This window comes from Nannospalax galili, unplaced genomic scaffold (assembly GCF_000622305.1).
Source record: "Nannospalax galili isolate Female #2095 unplaced genomic scaffold, S.galili_v1.0 scaffold390, whole genome shotgun sequence".
NCBI lineage: Eukaryota > Metazoa > Chordata > Mammalia > Rodentia > Spalacidae > Nannospalax > Nannospalax galili.
Window position 1 is genome coordinate 7,278,587 of NW_008330777.1, and position 22,444 is coordinate 7,301,030.

General features: G+C 36.5%; 1 protein-coding gene across 2 annotated transcripts in view; it reads left to right on the top strand.

The window, feature by feature from the left end:
- Positions 1–22,444, top strand: part of Tmtc2 (transmembrane O-mannosyltransferase targeting cadherins 2) — a 507,640-nt gene that overhangs the window by 439,939 nt on the left and 45,257 nt on the right. For both annotated transcript variants that reach the window (XM_008852327.2, XM_029555737.1), the window contains one exon: positions 7,241–7,304. In XM_008852327.2, the coding sequence (XP_008850549.1) occupies positions 7,241–7,304 (64 nt within the window). The remainder of the gene's footprint in view (positions 1–7,240; positions 7,305–22,444) is intronic.

The window sequence follows — 22,444 nt, forward strand, 5'->3', positions numbered from 1 at the left end:
GTTAATGCTGTAATGAAAAAAAAGAAAAAAAATCCATTGGAAATCTAGTGAATTTCTCCAGATATAAATTATTATTTTACTGCCAATTTTTAGTCAAGAGGATTGGTTTTTATTTTTTTGAAGCAGGGTCTCATGTAGCCTCGGCTCCAGACTAGCCTTGAACTCTCTATGTAGCAGAAATTGACCCTGAACCCCTAATCCATTTGTATCTACCCCCAAAGTTCTGGATATACAGGCATATGCCACCAAGTCTTTTTTTTTTTTTTCAAGAAAAATTCTATTTAAGACACATTATAACGAGCTGTAAGGTCTTCAAAGCAAAACAAGTGTCAGATAAAGTTGAAAGTGGGTGCCTTCCAACTCAATGCCTCTTCAGTATTAATGAGTAACGGAATCACCCAGAGACTGAGAAAATGCACATTCTGACTTAGTATGTTTGAGTGGAACCTGAGGTTTTTCCCAGGTGATGCTTATGATGGCCAATTTTATTCTGGTTCTCTTGTCTTCATCATCCTAACAACTTCTCCCTCCTTAAAATTCACTTTGAACATATGGTAATTTTCTGTATGTAACAGTTCACATTGCCAAACACTCCCTTTTAATATTTTTTTCAGTATAAACATTGTATAATCTTCCTATATCCAGGCTTAACTCTGTCCTTAGCAGCCCCTGAAAGACTTGAGGCCATAAAAGAATGGGCTCAGCTCTCATGGGGTGTCATGAATCCCTGGCCCAAATAAGATTACATCATCAGAACCAGTAAGATGGCTCAGTGGGCAAAGGTACCTGCCACCAAGCCTGATGACCTTAGTTTAGTCCCTATGGCCCACACGGTAGAAGGAGAGAATCAATGCCTATGAATTAACTCTGACCTACACACACACACACACACACACACACACACACACACACACGAACACACAAATACATGAATGAATAAATGAATAAGTAAATATTTAAAAATTAAAATTATATCATCAGTATAGTCCTATTTGCCATATTTCCTCTTCACTTCTCTATTCTTTAGAATGAAGACACTTACAGGTAGTTTTGATGTCTTGACAGTTATTTTTTTCCTTTTGGGAGGCTTAAGGGTTATAAACAATTTATTGTAGACGTTTCATTACAAGGATCTCTACTGTCCCCTTGTTTTACATATGACTATGGTTTTGCCCTTGTAAGATGCTCCATACATTTTTATGTCTTCTATTCCAGTTCTGTTTCTCTTCCTACTATACAACTTAAGAACTGGAATTCAAGTGTAGGGCTGTTTTGAGAAACTTAAAGCTAAGCATCAGTTTACTCATTGGCAAGAATCCCGGAAAACCAAGCTGTTGCTTCCTTCCACATTTATGTTACATGAACAATATCTCTAGTTTAAAAAAACTCAGACTCTCCTTAAAATGTATTTTATGTAAATCAATGGATAGTGTCTGTATTAATTTTTAATTCAAAATTGATAATTCACAGCTATTAATTGTAGCCAGAGTTTTCTAAATACAACTCTGTATTTAGATGGAGGCATTTTCAAGGAAGTAATTTCAAATTTAGCCATCTTTAATTTTATAATTCTCAAAGAATACATAAAATAAAGACCATTATGAATATTTCTTTTAATCAGATTCTTCTGAGATATTTATCAACCTGTTATTTCATAAAAGCTGATTCCCACATCTCTATTACAATCTTGACTTATATGGCTAATGGTCCATAAACCTGTGTTCCAAATTTTTCTATTATAAACACCAGAAAGAGATATTAAAGATATGAAATATATGTCTGTTTTTACAGATGTAATTTTATAGTCTTATTAATAAATATGGAATTCTACAGTATGGATATTATGAACTTTGTGACTTTTGTTACTATCATATTTGTTTTTACTGTGTAGCTGAATTCTCACTGATAATAGGAAAACTGATTCCAAAGTCTTCTAAGAGTTCTTGGGAAGTAGATTCCAGTTTGCTTCATAGTCCATTTGACAAATATCACTTAGACATTTTTCTTCTCCCTTACCAATTTTGACCCTACGAGGCAGATGTACTGTGAAGGCTGAGGGATGCCCAACATACATGATGAGAAGCTGGTGCTGAGAGGGAAGCTGCCATGTGAATTTCCACTTCTTCATGTCTGCTCTTAGCTTAGAGGTCACATCTTGATTCTGTAGACATGTGTCATAACTTTTCTGTTGATTCTTAAGGTAGGGGAAGCTGCCCATCTCAACCCAGTATTGTTTCTAGTATGAGTGTTTATTTTTTAGCATCTCATTCATTACCCACTTTGTAGCATGTACTGTAGTTGTCTGTACCTGGCCTGGAAGATATGACAGAAACAATTATTTCTACTTTACTTTTTGAATCTTCTACATGCAGGAAGGCATGTGGGAAACTTATGGTTCCCTCCGTATCTAATTATGATTTCTTAAAATGTGAGGTTGAAAATTAAGACAAATATCTAATATTATTTTTGCTCTTTCTCCTTTTTAAAGAAATTTTATTTATCATTTTTATTTTTTATGTGTATGAGTGTATTGCCTGCATGTGTGTAAGTGCACCCATGTTGTTCGTTGCCCACAGAGATCAGAAGAGGGCATTGGATTCCCCTAGAACTGGAGTTACAGACAGTTGCTAGTCACCATGTGGGTGCTGGGAATCGAACCTGTGTCCTCTGCAAGAGCAGTCAGTGAGTGCTCTTAACTGCTGACTAATCTCTTTAATCCCACTCTTTCTCATCTTTAAATTACTATTAATACCAGCAATTACTTCATGGTGTTGTTATAAATATTAAATAAATTATAAATTACTGGATAGACATTTTATAATTTTATTTTCCAGAAGAGAAATAGTGAATAAAAAATTAATATAAGCATGCAAGAAAAGTATTTTCAGCTGCTTTATTTAAAGAGACATATACTACCAGTTTGGCCAGCCCAAGTCATTTACTCTGTCTCTGATAATGTCATGTTAAAGGTGCCTGACAGTATTTAATAGAATCCCCAAAGGAACTAGCAGAATACTTTTTTCACTTTTCAAATGTTGACTAATGGTTTAGTCATTTTTGTAATTAGGACCTGTTAAGTACTCCAAGGAATTTTCTTTCCAAGGAAAGTGTAAAATATAGCTACACAATGAAATGGAATTCAGAAAGTTCCTCATGAGTTTTCTCTTTTGTTCAGAGAAAGAAACAATATAATTAACTATTCCATGCCTTGAACTGGCATTCCTTTCCTTAGTTTTCTATTTGCTGTCATAAATACCTTCTCATTAATAGTCAAAAGACTCTTTCAATAATAGAAGCAAAGTCCTACAGTGAAAATTAGTTTAATATGTATATGACATATATAATAAATCCTACTGTTTTTCTTCATTTCCTTTAGAATATCATCAGGTCTACTTCTAACTTAAAGTCTTTAAAATTAAATATTTCCTTTGCATATTAAATCACTATATTATTTTTGTCACTGCCTAACAAAAGGCAACTCAAAAGACACAGTTTATTTTGGCTTACAGTTTGAGGGAACCATCCATCATGGCAGGAAGGCATGGGCTGGCAGTTTACAGTGATTGGACACCTTGCCTCTGTGGTGTAAAAGCAGCAAGCAGACAGGACGTCTTCCAGCACTGAAAAAAAAAAAAAAATAGGCAAGCCCCCCCCCCCCCCAACCCATCACCTCTATTAACGCTCTCCCTCCTAAAGGTTCCACAACCTTCTATACCAGTGAGGGCCAAGTGTTCAAACATGAGTTTATGGGAGACATTTCACATTCAAATTACAGCAGCCTCTGAAGAATATGATGACTTCAAAACTAATTATTTTTAATTGAGTTATTATCTTAAAGGCATTTCATCTAATGGATTCCCCAGGTTTTCTTTTGCCCCTTATCTGCCTTATGAACTGAGTGTCCATAAAGAACTATTAATAATGGCCACACTTTCCATACTTGATATCTGTTGGTTGATCTTGCTTCAAAGAAACTTACTTCTTTGTAATATCAAGTTACTCTAATTTCCTACCTCCATGCCTTTTATTTTCCTCTGGAGAAAACCCTTCCAGGGTATGACCTAAAGAATTCTGGTTCAGATTTCCATGTGAATCTGAACCAAAGTGAATCTGTAATTTGGTAGAGAGAGCCTTCATTAAATACCCTAGTGAGGGAAGTTTTATTGTTTCATACCAGACTAAAGTACTTTTCTTGACTTATTGAAATTGAACTTTAACATTTATGAGAATATAAATTGCAACAGCACATTGTAACATGCCACAGGTCCACTAGAGCCTTAGGTCAAGGTTTTTTAGGGGTTTTTTTCTTTCTTTCTTTTTTTTTTTAAAAAAAAAAAACTTTCTTTATAACCTCTATTAAAAATAGCAATGTTTCTGATTATTTTCTTTCAAAAATTAGAAAAATATGTTCTATTCTCCAGAGAGATGTTATCTTTAGTTATTCCTATAATTTATATGGCTGCATGGGGTATGTCTTTATACTTTTTATTTGTCTTGACCAAAGTGAAAATTCGATTTTATAAGTAAGGCTAGTTAGCCATCTCTTTTGAAATGGATGTTTTTCCAGTTGAAAGACTTTATTCTTTAATTCTGTTTATTCCTTCTCCATCTTCTTTTCTTGAAAACTTGTATTATAGCTATGACATTACTCCTCCCCTTTTGTGTGTGATTGTGTGTGTGGTGTGCCTATGTGTGTGTATGCATGTTCACGTGTGTGGTGGGCACATGTGTGTATACAGGTGCTCATTCGTACACATGTTTAGAGGTAAAAGTTAGGTGTCTTTCTCAGTTGCTCTCTATATAGAAGCAGAGTGTCTCTCTTGAATGCAAAACTCACCAATTTCATTAGTTTAGTTTGTCATCTTGTTCCAGGGATCCTCTGTCTCCACCTCCTGCTCACTGGTATTACAAGCAGGCTACCATGCCTATCTGGCATTGATGTGAGTTCTGAGGATCCAAACTCATGTCTACATGCTTGTTCAGCAATCACCTTACCTTCAAACTATCTCCCCAAGAACGATACTCCCTTTTAAAGGCAGGCCCCACAGCCATTTAGCACTATTGTCGTAGCATAGCTATGCTGCGTATGTCATCTGAAATTGAACTTGGCATTTTTCCATAGCGTTTCTTTCATAGCCCTCATGTGTATTCAGTAGATGGCAGCTCCCTTGTTATCTGCCATCTATGAAGGTCTTCTGAAGCAGCGTGCTCAGAAAAACACTGATGGGATGGCGAGCCTGACCTTTGCTGTCTTCTGCTGCGTGTTGTCTTTGTGTGGTGATTGGCAGCAAACAAATTTATCTGTGAAATTCAGTTTGCATTCTGTTTGTATAAGACAGCTGTGTCACTCCTGGGGATCAGCTATAAGCAAGAAAACTGACTGTAGTTATTGAAACTAAAGACTTCACTATCAGTCTGGGGATGTGGTAGAGTATCTTCCTAATATGGTTAAGGCCCTGGTTCAATGCCCAGTACCAAAAACAAAAAAGAAAAGCTTTGGGGAAGGTTTGAATCAGCAGGAAGCTATTTAAACCTGGTATCCAGGAACTATGAGAAACTATACTATGGCAATTGCTTGCATGAAGAAACTGGCCAGGACATGGCCCATTGCTTTCAACATTGTGAGTGAATTCTAGCCATCCCTTCATCTTTCTGTTACTCAGTAAGTAAAATTTCAAGTGAGCATCCAGTTGCCTGAAACTGTCATGAGTCCACACTAGCGGCCAGACAGCAAGGAGACAAATATTCATTTATATATAATATATATGTGAATAATGATTATTAACTAAATACAATGCACAAAACCCCCAAATCAGAAATAAAATGACTTTTTGCACAGAACATACTGTGTGTACATAATTATATACTTTATAGTATTATATATATATAATATATATAGTATATACAGAGGTGTCTGCCCATGTCCATACATGCAGAAGCCAGAGAAAGATATCAGGTGACTGACTCTCTCACTCACCACCTTGTTTTTTGAATCAGGGTCTCTCACGGAACCAGAAGCTCACCTGTTAGCTAGGTTGAGTGGCCAGAAAGCACTCAGGATTCTCTTGTGTCCACATCCCAGTACTGGGATTATAGGCATGCACCACCAGACCATGCTTTCTATGTGGGTACTAGAGATCCGAATACAGTAAGCACTTTATCTGCTGAGCTATTTCCACAGCCCAGTTTTTTATTTAAAAATTTTGATTTAAAAACGAAATATTTTATTTTTGTTTTATGTGTGTGAGTGTATTACCTGCATGTAAGTGCATCCATGTAGTGCAATGCCTGTGGAGGTCAGAAAAGGGCACTGGATCTCCTGGAACTGGAGTTACAGATGGTTGTCAGCTGCCATGTGGGTGCTGGGAATCTAACCTGGGTTCTCTGAAAGAGCAGCCAGTGCTGTTAACTGCTGAGCCATGTCTCTAGCCCCTAAAATTTTAAATTTTTTATTTAGCATAAAAATAATGGGTTTCACGATGATGTTTTCATGTACATGTATCTTTGTACTTTTCTCATGTTCAATTCCCCACTGCCATCCTCACCTTCCCACACAGCCCCCTTTCTTTTTTCATTTCACATAACACACACACACACACACACACACACACACACACACACACACATTTAAAAAGCATAGTGATATTCTGGCAAATAATTTTTTAAGAATTTTTTTCTGAGATACCATTTTAAAACTGCAAAGTCTCTACATATTTGAGTTAGCTCAAAAAGGAAAATAACTGTTCCCATGGCTAATATGTAAATTTAAATAGCAATACTTACTGGGATTATGCTATGATATTATTTGTTATGCTTTAAACATAGTAACAAAGTTCATTTCAAGAACTCGGGGTTCTTTTCCTTTTAATTTTATTTACTATTTATTTTTATTTTATGTGTATGAATATTTTGCCTGCATGTATGTAAATACATCATGTCCTTGCAATGCCTGCAGAAGCTAGAAGAGGACATTGAATCCCCTGGAACTGAAGTTAAGGACAGTCGTTAGCTTCTATGTGGGTGCTGGAACAGAATACAGGTCCTCTGCAAGAGCAGCCAGTGCTCTTAACTACTGAGGCATCTCTCCAGCTCCCAAGAACTCAGTTTTCTATACGGAAACATACTGTTTAGTCAGTGTGGTTGAAATTTTTTTAAGTTAATGCCATTCTGTTGCACAATGCTTCTGTTTGCCTCTTTGAAATTGTACAAGGCATAATTTTATCCTATCTTTTTTTACCAGACAAGCTAGCCTCAATGAAGCAGCTGAGAAGTATTATGACCTGGCAGCAAGACTGAGACCTAAGGTAAGCACTCACTTTGACAAGCTTACTCAGGGGATGGGTCCCACCTTGTGTTATTTGAACACAGTTTTATCATTTCTAAATACTTTTTATTTGGGTGAATTTTTGAATTCCTTGAAAGTGGTTGTGTGTGTGTGTGTGTGTGTGTGTGTGTGTGTGTCTGTCTGTCTGTCTGTCTGTCTGTCTGTTAAATGCTTCCTTGTATTTCACCCACATTTAAACCTTCAGCTGTGCACTTCTTTAGTATTCTAAAATCCCCATTTCTAATAACTTTGCTTTCCAAATTTATCAATAATCTTTTCAAGTATCCCCTGGGGAGTTGCACTTCCAGAAAGTAAGATTGATACAAATTAGATCATCACTATTGGAATAAGTAACCATTTATGAGAAAAAAAAAGAACTGCTTTTGTGGCAGCCTGCTAAGCATTTTTACACTGTATGCCACCAAATTCTAGTACTATACATTTCTTCTCATACACATTCTGTGTCACTGCCCAACAGTGAAACCTTCTACCCTGCTCTCCAGATCTAGACCATGCACTGAGAAATGTAATTTTCGAACAGTCGTGAAAATACATATGTGAGGTCAGTACAGTAACGGGATCAATCTTATTTCTTTATAGTGTCCCATCTATTGGCCAAACATGTATAGGACACAGATTTCTTATGGCAAAACACCACAAAATATAGTGGGGAAATTCAGTATAATCAGGTAATTAAAATGGTGCTGTGATGCCTATGAAGGTTTAGACAGTCTTAGAGAAGCAAAAACATGGAGATCTGTAAGGAACTAGTATTTGAGTTTTGTTGTTCTTCTTTGTTTCATTTCTCCAAGAGATTTAACCATGGTGAATTTAGCCATGAATATATTTTATTTGTAGTAATATATTTTATTTGTAGTAATTATTGTCATATAAAATCAGTGACTTTGGGGGCTGGAGAGATGGCTCAGCAGTTAAGAACACTGGCTGTTCTTGCAGAAGACCTGGATTCGAATCCCAGCACCCACATGGCATCTAACAACTGTCCATAACTCCAGTTCCAGCAGTCTCTTCTGTCCTCTCTGAGCATTGCACAACACAGGTGCACTTACCTACATGCAGGCAATACATTCCCTATTGGCAATTTGGATAACCCCTTCAGAGGATGGCGTGAAAAGAATAGGAGGTAGGAACTGGCTAGGCTAGTTAGGGTAAAAAGACCCCAAAGAAAAGTAGCCAGTTTCTTGGCTAAAAGTTCCATTGTCCTTGGGACTGTTAACAACATACTCTGTTCCAAAAGCCAAAAATGTCAGAAGTATTTGGGAACTTGTATCTAATTCTTAAAAGATTTTAGGGTTATCTCTTCAGAGGGAGGAATGTTAGAGTAGCCTGAAGCCCCATAAAAATAAATAAATGAAAGAAGAAAAAGAAAAAGAAAAAAGTGTTGAACAGCTATAGGAGGTGTTAGAAGGGAGGGGGTGGGCGTGGATTTGCTCAAAACACCTTATCAATGAAATTCTCAATAAAGTTTTTGTAAAAGTTAAAAGAATGGGAATTTAAAAATAAAAAGGAAAAAACTGCTATTTAAGAAACAATATAGGGGGCAGTTAAGAGCTCTTACTGCTCTTCCAGAGAACCCATAACAACCATGTTGAGTGGCTCACAGTTGCTTGTAATTCTAGCTCCTTGTAATTCTAGCTCTAAGCGATTTGACTCCCTCATCTAACCTTTACATGCACCTGCATACATAAAGCATACACACACACACACACACACACACACACATACACACATAAAAATAAAAATATAAATAATATGATCTTAGAGCGGAAAAATCCCTATCTCTAAGACAATACTAAATTAAGCTGAAGAGTAAAGCATGAGGAGACATGGTTTGTTCCAGTCTGTCTTAACCCAACCAAATAGGCCAAACAAAAAGTATACTCTCTAACAGATCAGAGATGGAGAGAGAAACATTCATATAAGTGTGAAGTGAGCCAGAGCAGACCAGTACAAATCTGACCTCCCTGTTCTCCCAGTCCCACCTCAGGGGTGACCAGTTGCCTGCCCAGGTGTCCTTCTCACGTGGATCATGTTTTGTTTTGGTCATAACCTCTCTAACTGTGGTAGACTCACATTGTGAGATTTTTGCTTTGTTCTTGTTGGGATAAAATACTTATATAACTTTTATGGGGCACAGTATGATAATTTGGAATTTGTATGCACTATATAATAACAAAAGGATAATAAACGGTTCTATCTTCAAGTGAAAAATAAAATATTTTTTAAAAAATCTGTGACTTTGGTTGAGACTTCTATAAAAAGACATATTAGTGTAATAAAAGCATACACATTTATTTAAGTTTGCATCACAAGGTTGTCTTCAGAATTGAAGACCCAAAGAAACAGGGATAACTGGTTTTTAAAAAATATTTTATTTATCTTTTTTTTTTTTAATGTGTATGAGTGTATTGCCTGCATGTATGTGAGTGCACCCATGTCATGCAATGCCACGGAGAGATCAAAAGAGGGCTTCAGATTTCCCTGGAACTGGAGTTAAGGACAGTTCCTATTTTACGTGTATGAGTGTATTGTCTGCATACATGGAAGTACATCCATGTCATGCAGTATCCTCGGAGGTCAGAAGAGTGTCAAATTCCACGGAACTTGAGTTATGGATAGTTGTTAGCCGCCATGTGAGTGCTGGGAATCAAACCTGGGTCCCCTGCAAGAGCAGTCAGTGCTCTTAACCACTGAGCCATCTCTTCAGCCCCCTGAAAACTGTTTTTATGGCTGTCGGTGTACAGATCTGAGTGGAGGACCGAAGGGCATTATGCAATAGTGGTAGATGAAGGGAACTCCAGCAAGGCCTGTTCGCTCAGATTCTTCTCTACATCCCTATCTTCGGAGGTAAAGATATAAATGAATGTTTTATGACCTGTCTCAGTGGAGAGCACAGGAGAAAGGTCATAGAATCATCCTGCCTCTGTACTGTTTCAATTTCCTTTAACTCCAAGTATTCAGTATTCCAAGGTACTGTGTTTTGCAAGGACTGGTCTGAACTACTTCACAAGAGAAAATAACTATAATGGCAGGAACAGAGTCAGAGAAAGTTTATTGAACACTTAATGTCACCCACTTTGCTAGATGCTTTATGAGAATTTCTTTACTATAACTCACAGCTGCTTTGTGATTCCTATTGTGCTGAGGATATTGAACTTAATACTTCACCTGGCATCTCAACTCTATGAAGTCATTTTGTCATTTAGACCACTGAGTGCACAAACAGAAAGTGTGATATATTTAGAAGGCAGTGGAAACGATGTACCTTAAGATGAGTGAGCAATCTGGGAAATCAGCATAATATTTTACTCATTTACTTATGTCTTTATGTTTAGTAAGTGCCAAGTACTATTCTAGACACTGAACACAAAGCCAACCTGCCAGGAGCTTAACATCTGGTCTGAAGAGAAGGATGAAAGAAGGAAAGCATGTAATGTTTCAGACAGCGCTATGTGCTTGGAGAAAAGTGGATCAGAGTGGCATAGAGGGTTAGGAATGCAAGATAAAATTTGTGAATGTGCCAGTTGGATACCGTTGTGTAGTATTTCTAAAATAGAAGGGGTAAATATGAATTCTTAAACTTGTTACAGTCTCACAGAAAGCAAGAAACACTTTGTTTTGTTTTTCATTTATGCTCATCAATATATGTTCTAAATATATATACATATATAATACATGATAATTTAGTGGACCTTTTATTTATTTGAGTATCACTTTTATTCTTGCTGCGTGATGGGTTAGAAATGTTCTTCATCACAATATAATAGAACAGAGAAAAAACAAGAGTCTGAACTATCCAACCTCTGAAGATGAAAAAGACCCCCAAGGCACCTCATGGTTCAGGCCTGACTTACGGGGTTGCTTAGTTTAAATGACTAAACAAATCATAAAATCAATATTTAATCTCCAGCTCAAAGCCTTTTTTTTCAAGGACCCCAAGATGTTTCCTCCTGAATATGCTGCAGATTGCTTTTGAAAATGCATTTATTTAAGCGATCTTTTCCTTATCACGATACAATGACTTTCATGGACTTAGAATATAAAGTTCATTTTTAACAATAAATGAATGATGTTATAATTAATAGATTGACAGATGTGCATTTTCCCCCAATCTCTTTTCCAATTGTTTTGATTTTCAATTCATACTCTGGTGTAAGTAAGGTGTCAGTTACCTGCTTATATGAGAGCAGGTAAAGCAATTCTCATTGCCTATTTAAATAGTGCCTAATAGTGTCTGTTGCTTTTTAAAAATTTTGCTCATCTACACAATAAGCCACTTACTCCTACTCTTTATTTTCCATAAAGCATATTCCGCTGTTTGCTTAAATTCCATTGATCAGGAAGCTGTCTGTGGATGCCTAAAAATCCTTTAACAGTGCTCACATTGGGTCATGATCGTGCAGTATAAGCTACATGATTTGTGTACTACTTCTTATTGCAGTCATAATTAAAAGGTTATTGATGAGCTGGACAGATGGCTCACAGGTTAAGAGCACTTGCTACTCTTTCAGAGTACATGGGTTTGACTCCTTCTAGCGTCTAACAACCACTTGTAAACCCAATTTCACAGAATCTGATGCCCTCTCCTGGCCTCTGCTAGCACAGCACTCATGTGCACATTTCCACACATACACATAATTAAAAATATTTTAAGAAAAGATTATTCATTATCTCTGGGATACAATTTAAAAATATATAATACTGGAACATTTTCTCAATATGTTCCATGATGAATTTATTTTTTTTCTATTCTATAAAAGCATATTGTTCTACATAATTTACTTTGAAATGAAATGACCTTTTATATTGTTTTAAATATAAAGAACTACAGTGATCATATTATAAAATAATGAAAGAGGTCTAGATTATTTAGAATATATTAGTTTTAGATTCAAGCATTGTCTGCCTCAGCAACATTCAGTATGTTGTCATTTACTGAAGTGCATATTTGGAGAACTGTGTTTGGTTGATGACACACAGCATAGGTATATTTATTACAAAGTGGCATATTCTACTTTCACTTTCAAAATCCTATTTAGCTGATATTGTGAGGCAATTGCTCTAAAATTGGATCTCAGGATATACTAAAACATTTCTATAATAAGAAAAAGTTTTACCCAAATTGCATTTTATGCTTTCTTAGTTTTAATTTATCACCTTTACAAATGACTTGAGCTTTGTATAGAAGTAACATATAACAGTTCTCTGTATCCCTTCCTCATCCACATCAAAAAGTGCTGACTTGAGAATTAGAGGGAATATTAAAGGACACTATTTTGTTCTTTGTATGAGAATTAAGCCAAATTCTGTATTATCTTATAAATAAAAGAATTTAATGCAAAAAATGGTAAATTTGCATAAGGCAAAGTCACCTGCTTTTACTTGACTTTTATCAGCTCTGGAGTCAAGAGGGCATAATTACAAATGCTCAGATTTTATGGATGGACTTATTTTTAGTCTGTACGCATTTAAATCATTTTTTAATTCAAGTGCCAGCTTTATATAAGACTCTGCCTATTGCTATAGAGGTTCAAAGTTATGAAAGTTCAACTCTGACCTTGAGAAATATGTAGTCTAGTGTGGGAAAGGAGGGGAGAAGAGAACAGGTGCTCCCATATCAGAGCAGTAAATAGTACTGTCTACTAAGGGCTTTGTGAGAGACACAAGCTGGGCGCTAAGTGCATAGGAGAAATTACTTACAGCTGGGTTGATCTGAAAAGGCTTTGAGTCAGAGTAGGCAAGCTTAGAGAAGCTTAAAATGATGGAATGTTTACAGGTGAAATTTTTAGCAAGATGAGTAGAAAGAAGAATTTTTGGACCAACAGGAACATATTCATACATAGGGGCAGGGAGAAGGGCAGGGTAAGATAGACCTGGAAACGTAATAAAACCAGATGAAAGGCATGGAATATCACACTAAGATCAGAGGCCTGTATTCTGTGATTTTGTTAAGTAGTGTGGCATATTGAAAGAGTCCTTTGGGATGGCAAGAAGACATGTGCTGTGTGCAGAAAGTAGAATTGAGAGATGCAGCCCTAGCAGAACCAAATTAAATATTATAATAGCATAAGCATAAGGCAGTGGGAGTACAAATATATATGTGTGTGAGTGTGTGTGTGCACAAGAGTGTAGAAAGAGGTTGACGTTGATTGTCTTCTCTATCAGTCTTCACCTTATTTTTTGTAATAACTACCTCCTCAGTGCTAGTTTTATAGGTTTGAACTGCCACACCCAGCTTTTTATGTGGGTGCCACAGATCCCAAGCCAGGTCCTCATGTCTGCATGGCAGGCATTTTCCAGACTGAGCTATCTTCCATGCCCCATTCTAAATTCCTATGGGAAATTCCTTTCAGGAAGTAGTAAAGAGAAGTGAGGATGGAGATGTGGGATTCATTTGAAGTGAGGAAAATGTGCCAATGAAATGAGTAACATTAACATGGGAGAGAACACATGAAAAGAGAGAAGAGAGCCAAGTTCAAAGCCCTGAGAATTTCTACATCTGGTCCGTGGGGTAAGGGAGACAACCAAGACAGCTGCAGGGTTTTGAAATTCAAGCTGGTGAGCAGAGCACAGTGTGTTAAAAGAGCACAGAGACTCAGGACATGAACGTCCACTGACTTCTTGGATTAAGATGGCACTGGTATCTTTAGGAATCCATTCCCACACTAGTGATGAGGGAAGTTATCAAGTGCCATGAGGATTGTTAAATCTTGTTGTGTGAAGAAGTTCAAGAATGAAAAGACAAGAACTTAAAATGATATGTGAATTTATTAAATAAAAAAGGTAGGTGTTAAGGGGTGAATGCACTTAAATGTGATGCTGAAAATGTGCCCAAATAGAGGACAGGACATGAAAATATTGAAGATCTTAAAGGATTATTTTCTTCTGATGAAATGAAGGGGAAAATGTAGTCTATGACAAAATGCATCAGTGTTGGAATAGTTCACATATTCTACAATATATTGCTTTTAATTTAGAATATCTTTGTATGATAACTATAGTTATAGAAGAATGGATATGGAGCAGAAATAACCACCAAGGAGACTAGAATTGGGTGGACAAGGTGAGGAATTATTTGGGCAGCTCTGATGTAAGGAATATAAATATCCTCAGCATATAGTTGTTTTCTGATGGGAATTATATTTCTCAGTCTTAATTAGAACAAGAAACCATGAAATTCAGTTAAGCAGGACAGATTCAGATTTGGCCATATAAGGAATCTTTTTGGAGAAAATTATTGAGATCTCTGTTTTGTTGGAAAAAAAATGGCAGGGTTAATAATAATTTGCCTGGGAAGCAGTTAAACCACATTTCTGTTTGTAAGTGGGGGAGGAACCGTCTGGCCGCTCACAAACTTTCCACAAGCTTTTGTGATGTGGAAAAATTACATACCATGCATCTCTGGACTTTTAGATATTAATAATATATAAATCTTAGACTCACTAGATTGCCTTTGTAAGTAAAATGTGTTTTCATATTACATATATATCTCTCGTTCTCAGTACTTTTTCAAAATTTCAGATGCATCTGTACATTTTGCAGTTAGAATATGAGTAAGATAATAAGTCAAATTTAGGGGGAAAATTGCAATCAAGGAAGAAATTATTAGTTTTTCAATATGTTGCATGTAATTTTATTACATTGACCCAGAGACATTGAAACAAGGTCTTTGATAGGTTTACTTTCACTTCCCAGATGTAGTCACTGAAGTCTTAGTCTCTTTCAGTTCATAAATAGCCATCATCATATGTGTGTGCTTATAAATCATACAAATCAAATATCTAATTCTTCTTGCCTAACTACAGCAGGATCGATACTCACGTCTCCAAAAACATCAGTTATGCCAGGATCAATTTCACTCGCACTCCACCCATATCTGAGTTCAGAGTCTTCTCACTGGAGATCTCTTTTCAAAATTATTCACAAGTTGCTATGGCTTTCTTCTGACAAGTTACAAAGTCTAGTTTCTGGTGCACTTATTTCTTTCTGCTTACATTTTAGGTTCTTTTTGTTGTATTCTATTTTATGAATGTGAGACAGACCAAAACATAAAAGTATCTCTGAAGTGGTTACAGCTTTTCCCCTGTTTATCTGATTTTCTAAGTCTCATACTTAGAAGACAGTGATGGTTAGTACAATCCTTTTGTTTGCTATTGGTGTGGGCAACTCACAGCCCAGACTAGAGCAAGATAGGATGATCTAAGCTAACTTTGCAATTCTTGGAGTATCGTTATGTCTCACAATCCACATGCAATCAATTTTAAACACTATTTAAAAAATATGTCCATATGCACTTTGTGTGTACATGTCTATTGTTAGTTTCACAGAAGAGATCAGCCAGTGGAGGTAAGAAATGGCAGGAACTGAAGTAGCTCTTGGCAATAAAGAAAATCAACTTGAGTATTGTAGTTTAAGGAACATCAAAACCTTTGGGGAGTTTCATTTAATTTTATTCTCTAAGCATGTTTATTTTTATTGCCATTGCTTTGTGGTGGTATCCTTTGCATGGAATTGTAGCTAAAATTGTTTAGGCCATGGGACCACACACTAAAATTACATTTAGTCCCTTGTCTGAGAAACTTGATTCTTGGTTTCTTTGAAGACTCAAGTGTTCTAAACCACTGTAGCCAACATTCCCACCTGGGATGGGGGAGGGATAACTGTGGCTACCACCTGCAGAGGGCCCCCATGTTCTCCCCAGTACCCTTTTGACTGTTTCTAATACCTGCCTCCTGTTTCTGCTGCCTTTATAGGTATTTGTCCTTTCCATTTTGATTGAATTTCTTGTCAGAAACATGCCTTAAACAGTCATAAAAGGCTGCTAATAAGTCTTTGCTCCCTCTTATAATTATCAAGCAACATTTTGCACTCTTTTTTTCTGTGTCTTTTTGTGCTATTCTTCCTTAGTTAAATGAACCTTAATCTCTATAAATAAATTATACTTTGTCCTAAAATAGTTATATTAGGCAGATTCTGGAAAATTAATAGATTGGTAACGTCATTTCTCTTAAAAGTCCTATGTATTTGTTAACACAGACATTTTAAAATGGAAACAAAGACTGTTTTGTTAGCATATACTAATTTTATGAAATAATGGGTTTTATTTTTACATTTTTAAATATGTATCCAATGTTCTTTGATCTAAATCAATCCCTAACACCCTGTCTTACCTCCCCTTCCCCTCTAGCTGATCTCCTTTCTCTTCTCAAGTAATCTCCCTTCTACCTGCTTATCTTTTTAATTTAATCTAGATTCCACATGAGAGCGTGAAATATTGTCTCTATGATCTGATTTATTTCACTTAATATAATGACCATCCATTTTTCTGCATTCAACATGTTTCTCTTTCTCTATGGCTGAATAATACTCCTTTGCATATATATGCCACATTTTCTTTATCCATCCATCCATCCATCGATAGGCATCTAGGCTGATTTCATAGTTTAGCTAGCTATCAGGAACAGTGATGCAATAGGCATGAATGTATAGCTTTGCCTACAATGTGCCAACTTTGATGAAAGTTTTTACTTAGGATTGTTGTGATAGGTGTGAAGATTAATGTGATGGGTGGAAGGGAGGAGAGGGGTGGGGAGGAGGGGAGAAGGGAGAGGAATGAGAAGATCAGACTCAACTCCAAAGTTAACAAAGGCAGCTAAGGGTTTATGGCAGTGTGGTTCCTGAAGTACTTTCCCAACATTAGGCCATACTGACTAAGTTAAGCTGAAGGAATGCGAGAAATAGCTTGTGACTGTGCTGGTGGGACATTCTAACTTTCCTCTAAGCAGGTCCTCAGGCCTTCATATAAGAGGCGCCTTCCCATAGGAGGAAAGTGGTACCCGTATCTCCAAAGAGGAAGTGGTTTGGAGAATCTGGACAGGCAGGCCTTGCAAAGCCCCTCCTTTCCACATGCATTTACTGCACTTAGTGTCCTACTCTTCATCAAATTTAGCATTAAAAACACTACAATTATGATTGTCACATAAATATTGGACCAAATTAATGTGTGTGATTTTTCTTCTTAGTCAGACTTTTGTAACAGGCACTGCAGGCAATGAATTAAGATAAGTAAAAGGGAAAGCTATTCTTCTTTCCCTACAGTAGCTGTCAGAACAAGGCGGTGAGCAACCGGAGATCACTAGACAACGTCAGGATGACAGGATTCCAGCTAAACTGACTCAGAAAGATTCTTGCTGAAAGTAGGTCAGGCGATCAGGTGGCTAGGGTAGGGGTGAGGAATTTGGTCAGATTCTGAAGGTGATTACCTCAGGTGTGAGGGCAAGAGGATTCTCCTGATTCAGCAGGAGTTTCACAACAACTTGATTGGGCAGGCAGAAGACAAGATTAAAGAATGAGCCTAGTCCAAGGAAACTTACAGGAGCTCATCTAATATTTGGCCCAAAACAGTTTTTGTCATCCTGATTTCATCCTGATAACAGTCTACTATTTGGCCCAAAACAGCTCAGTTTTCCCAGACTGAGCTGCTACATTAAAGTGCTTGTCACTTGGTAAATGTCAGAATCAACTATTTGTCTTTTCTTACTAGAGAAGGAGTTAACTAATGGCTGTAACATTCTTTGAAAAGCCCTAGAAGAGAAAAGAGAGCTACGGTTTTAGGAAGGATAAAATATGTATGTGCTACAAAATATTTCTGTCCTTGTCTGGCACACAACTATTATTTCCTTAAATATCAAATACCAGCAAATGATCGCTATGGAATGTGTAGCTTTCAAACTGTAGTAAAGGACTGGGGAGATGGCTCAGTATGCACTTCCTTTGGCACAAGCACAGAGACTTGAGTTCCAATCCCCAGGACCCAGTGGGGTGTGGGAGAAAAGCACCTGTAAACCCAGAGCTGGGAGAACAGAGGTACGCTCAGGCAGATCCCAGAAGTTCATTGACCAACCACTCTTGCTGAGCTGGAGAGCTCCAGGTTCAATGAGAGATCCTGACTCCAAAGGATGAGCAAATGAGGAAAGAGCCAATCTCAAACTCTGACCTCTACATACACACATGTACACACACACACACACACACACACACACTCCCCCATAAAAACCGTTATGAATCTGCTTTATGTTTCTATCACAAAGTTAAAACTATAGAAAATTCAGTTTCTTATGCACTGAATTTTTATATTTGAGCAGCTCCTATTATTCCTGTGGTATTTTCATCTCGAGTTCATATGTGTGTGTCATTCTCATATATGATCTTTATTTGAACAGTTCCTAGAAATGCAGTTTTACTACATGTGTACATTTCCTTTCTGAAATATAAATGGCAAAAAAAGCAAATGTGCTGCCATTAGAGGTCCTGTGACAAGAAAGGATTTGAAACGGTTGTTTAATCACTAGATTGTTTTCATTTAGAAATAATGTGATTGGTTTAGTACTGTAGGATTTTAGAGAGGAGCAGTTTTGAAAAGATATAGTAGGATGATTTACCAGATCATATAGATAAGCATACATAATCATAAATACACACATAATCATAAAAATTAACTGCTTAATTCATGTGATGAGATGATCATTTCTGTTTTTGAAAATATGAGATAATAGACCTCAGCAAGTTTTAGACTACATGGCTCATGGGTTAAGAATGCTGGCTGCTCTTGCAGAGGACCCAGGTTCTGTTCCCAGCACTCACATGGCAGCTAACAACCATCCTTAACTCCAGTTCCAGAAGATTCAACACCCTCTTCTGGCCTCTGCAAGCATTGCATATACACTGTGCACTTACATACATGCAGACAAAATGCTCACACATATTAAATAAATAAAAATTAATGGATCAAAAAGCAGTTTTTAAACATGACCTTTTTTTCATCAATATAAGTTACCCTATCTGATATTTGTATCTCCCTTTTTGAAATCTATGCCTCTTTTATATCTTAAAAGTATAATTTATAATATCACTAGTTTGAATAAGAACTGTGGTAAGACTTAAGAAAATATGCATATAAAATCCCTATTAGATACTAATTTAGTTTCCTATGAGACAAATTATTTCAAGTCAATATTGAGTGTGTTGTTTAGCACTATAGTTCCAGAAAACAATAACTATTTTCCCTTTTTTTTTTCTTTTTCTTTTTCTTTTTCTTTTTCTTTTTCTTTTTCTTTTTCTTTTTCTTTTTCTTTTTCTTTTTCTTTTTCTTTTTCTTTTTCTTTTTCTTTTTCTTTTTCTTTTTCTTTTTCTTTTTCTTTTTCTTTTTCTTTTTCTTTTTCTTTTTCTTTTTCTTTTTCTTTTTCTTTTTCTTTTTCTTTTTCTTTTTCTTTTTCTTTTTCTTTTTCTTTTTCTTTTTCTTTTTCTTTTTCTTTTTCTTTTTCTTTTTCTTTTTCTTTTTCTTTTTCTTTTTCTTTTTCTTTTTCTTTTTCTTTTTCTTTTTCTTTTTCTTTTTCTTTTTCTTTTTCTTTTTCTTTTTCTTTTTTTTTTTGAGCTGAGGACCAAACCCAGGGCCTTGTGCTTGCTAGGCAAGCACTCTACCACTGAGCTAAGTCCCCTACCCCTATTTTCCCTTTTAAAAATAATGTTCAATTATCTTTTCCCAAGGAGTTAGATTATTTCTTAAATGTAAATTTCATCTATGTCTGTGATCCCCTCCCCTGCCCCTCTTCCCAATTTCCTTTCTTTTAACAATTGTCAAACTATCAAGAAATCAGAGCTGCAATTATGCATAATGCCTAACATGCACGGATACTTCTTCACTTTGATGGATTTGTTTTTAAATGATTTCAGAAATAATGAAAAACTGTATGTGAAAGGTATTAACATACAAATATTAAGGAACCAAAGTGTTTTTAAAATGCATTTCTGTAGCTCACTCTCCTTAAACAGCAGCCCTGAAATACATGGTAATCTATCTCCTTTTATCGATTTTCTTATGGGAAAAAAAGATTCACATTTAGAATTTCTAATTTCTCATCTACTCTGAGCTGCCTTTCTCTGGGCTACTTTGTCATTTTTGTGCAGTTTTCTTAGACTAGCTTTGAGGATGACAGATTCCTCGGATCTTAAAGATGGAATTGTTTTGCTACCCAAACAGGATTATGTACTTTAATCAGTCTTGGAAATCTTTACTGGAAACATGTGCTTATGCTTAGTGTTCCCTTCATTGCATAATAGGACATTATCATTTTATTTTCCAGAATGCTAATTGACACAGTAACTCCCAAACATTTCCTATATCTAGGGAACTTTTATGAGGAACAGATGACGAATTATAACCTACACACTATAAAACCATATCATTGCTTTAAATGTGTTATCATTACATTTGAATTTGTATAAACCACAAACAACCAATAATGAAAAAGAAGAGAGCATTCGCCTAAACAAAAATAAGAATATTGTGAGCTGAGGGTATTAGTACTGGCCTATAATCCCAGAACCTAGAAAACTTAGGCAGGAGAATTGTGAATTCAAGGCCAGCCTTGCCTGCATAGCCAGACCCTGCCTCAAAAATCTGAAAAGAGGGCCTGGAGAGATGTCTCAGCAGCTAAGAGCACTTACTGCTTGCTCTTCCAGAGGACCCCTTTCAGTTCCCAGCACCCACATGGCAGCTAACAACAGTCTGTAAGTCCAGTTCCAGAGGTTCCAATGCCCTCTTCTGGCTTCTGTGTGCATCGTACATACATGATACACCTACATACATGCAGGAAAACACTTATGCACATAAAATAATGACATAAATCAAATTCTTTCTAAAAATCTGAAATGAATGAAAGAATAGCATTTAGACAGTTAAGTTTGATTAATATAAGTGTATATGTCCATATAGCTAATCTATTACTAATTATTATCTAAATTTTTTCTTTATAACTTGTAGGAATAAAAATATGATTATGTTAGGCAGCAGAACATTTCCAGTTTTTTCATTAAAAAATGTCAACCTAATAGTATCTGTCCTGATCAAGCATTAAAATTTAAGTTCACAGACATGTTGTAATGTACACCTGGGATTCCAACACTGAAGAGAAACAGGAGGTCAAAAGTTGAAGGCCAGCCTTAGCTATATAATGAGTAGTGGGTTTCAGGCTGGCCTGGACTACATAGCAAAGCCTAATCTCAACAACAAATCTATGCCATTTTACATATGGGGAAGATGAGGCAGGATAAATTGCTTGGTGTCTCAGAGGAAGTGCCAGCCTGAAAGTCTAGGAAATTTATTTTCAGAACCTGTGCTCTTAACTCCTTAATTATCTTATATGCCTATGTAGCAAAAATTCAGTAAACATTACAACACTCAAGGCATTGCAGTCTAGGTCCATTACTTATTTAAAATATTTTATAATTTTTTTATGTGTGTGAGTTTATTGCCTGAATGTATGTGTGTCTGTGTCATGCAATACCTGCAGAGGTCAGAAGAAGGCATCAGATTCCTCTAGAACTTGAGTTACAGATGGCTGTTAGACAATATGTGGGTGCTAGTAATCAACCCAGGTCCTCTGCAAGTACAGCCAGTGCTCTTAACCCCTAAGCCATCTCTCCAGCTACCCTGCCCCCCATTACTTGTTTAAAATGTGGTCGTTCACATTGTCCAGAATACTTATGTATTACTCATTTGTCAGAGATGTGCTGTTTGGCAAGGTGATGAATTCTTGAGGCTAATTCACAATCTCTTAAACATATGTGTAATACATACCTATGTTAGACTTCTTGTCACAGTGGCAGATACTTAAGGAAAATGGTTTAAGTAGGGAAATACTTATTTTGCTGCACTCTTTAAGAGGCTTTAGTCCATGGCTAGCTGACTCCATTGCTATGGACTTGAAGTAGTGAAGAAGGTCACTGTCACCGAGGAAGATCACCGTCACTGTGCGACATGGACTGGAAAAGTGGCTCATCTCATCGTAGCCAAGAAGAGAGAAAGAATGACAGGCCAGGCCAGTAATAAGATCAAAAGCATGTCCCACAGGACCTACTTACCTAGGCCCCACCTCCTTGTCCATTCAGTATAACTTCTTACTGATGGAGTCAGTACCTTCATGATCTAATCACCTTTCAATAGCCTCACCAGCTGAGTACCAAGTCTTCAACACATAAACCTGTTGTGAAGCATTTTAAATCAGAACCTTAACAGTACCCCCACACCTCATGGCTTGG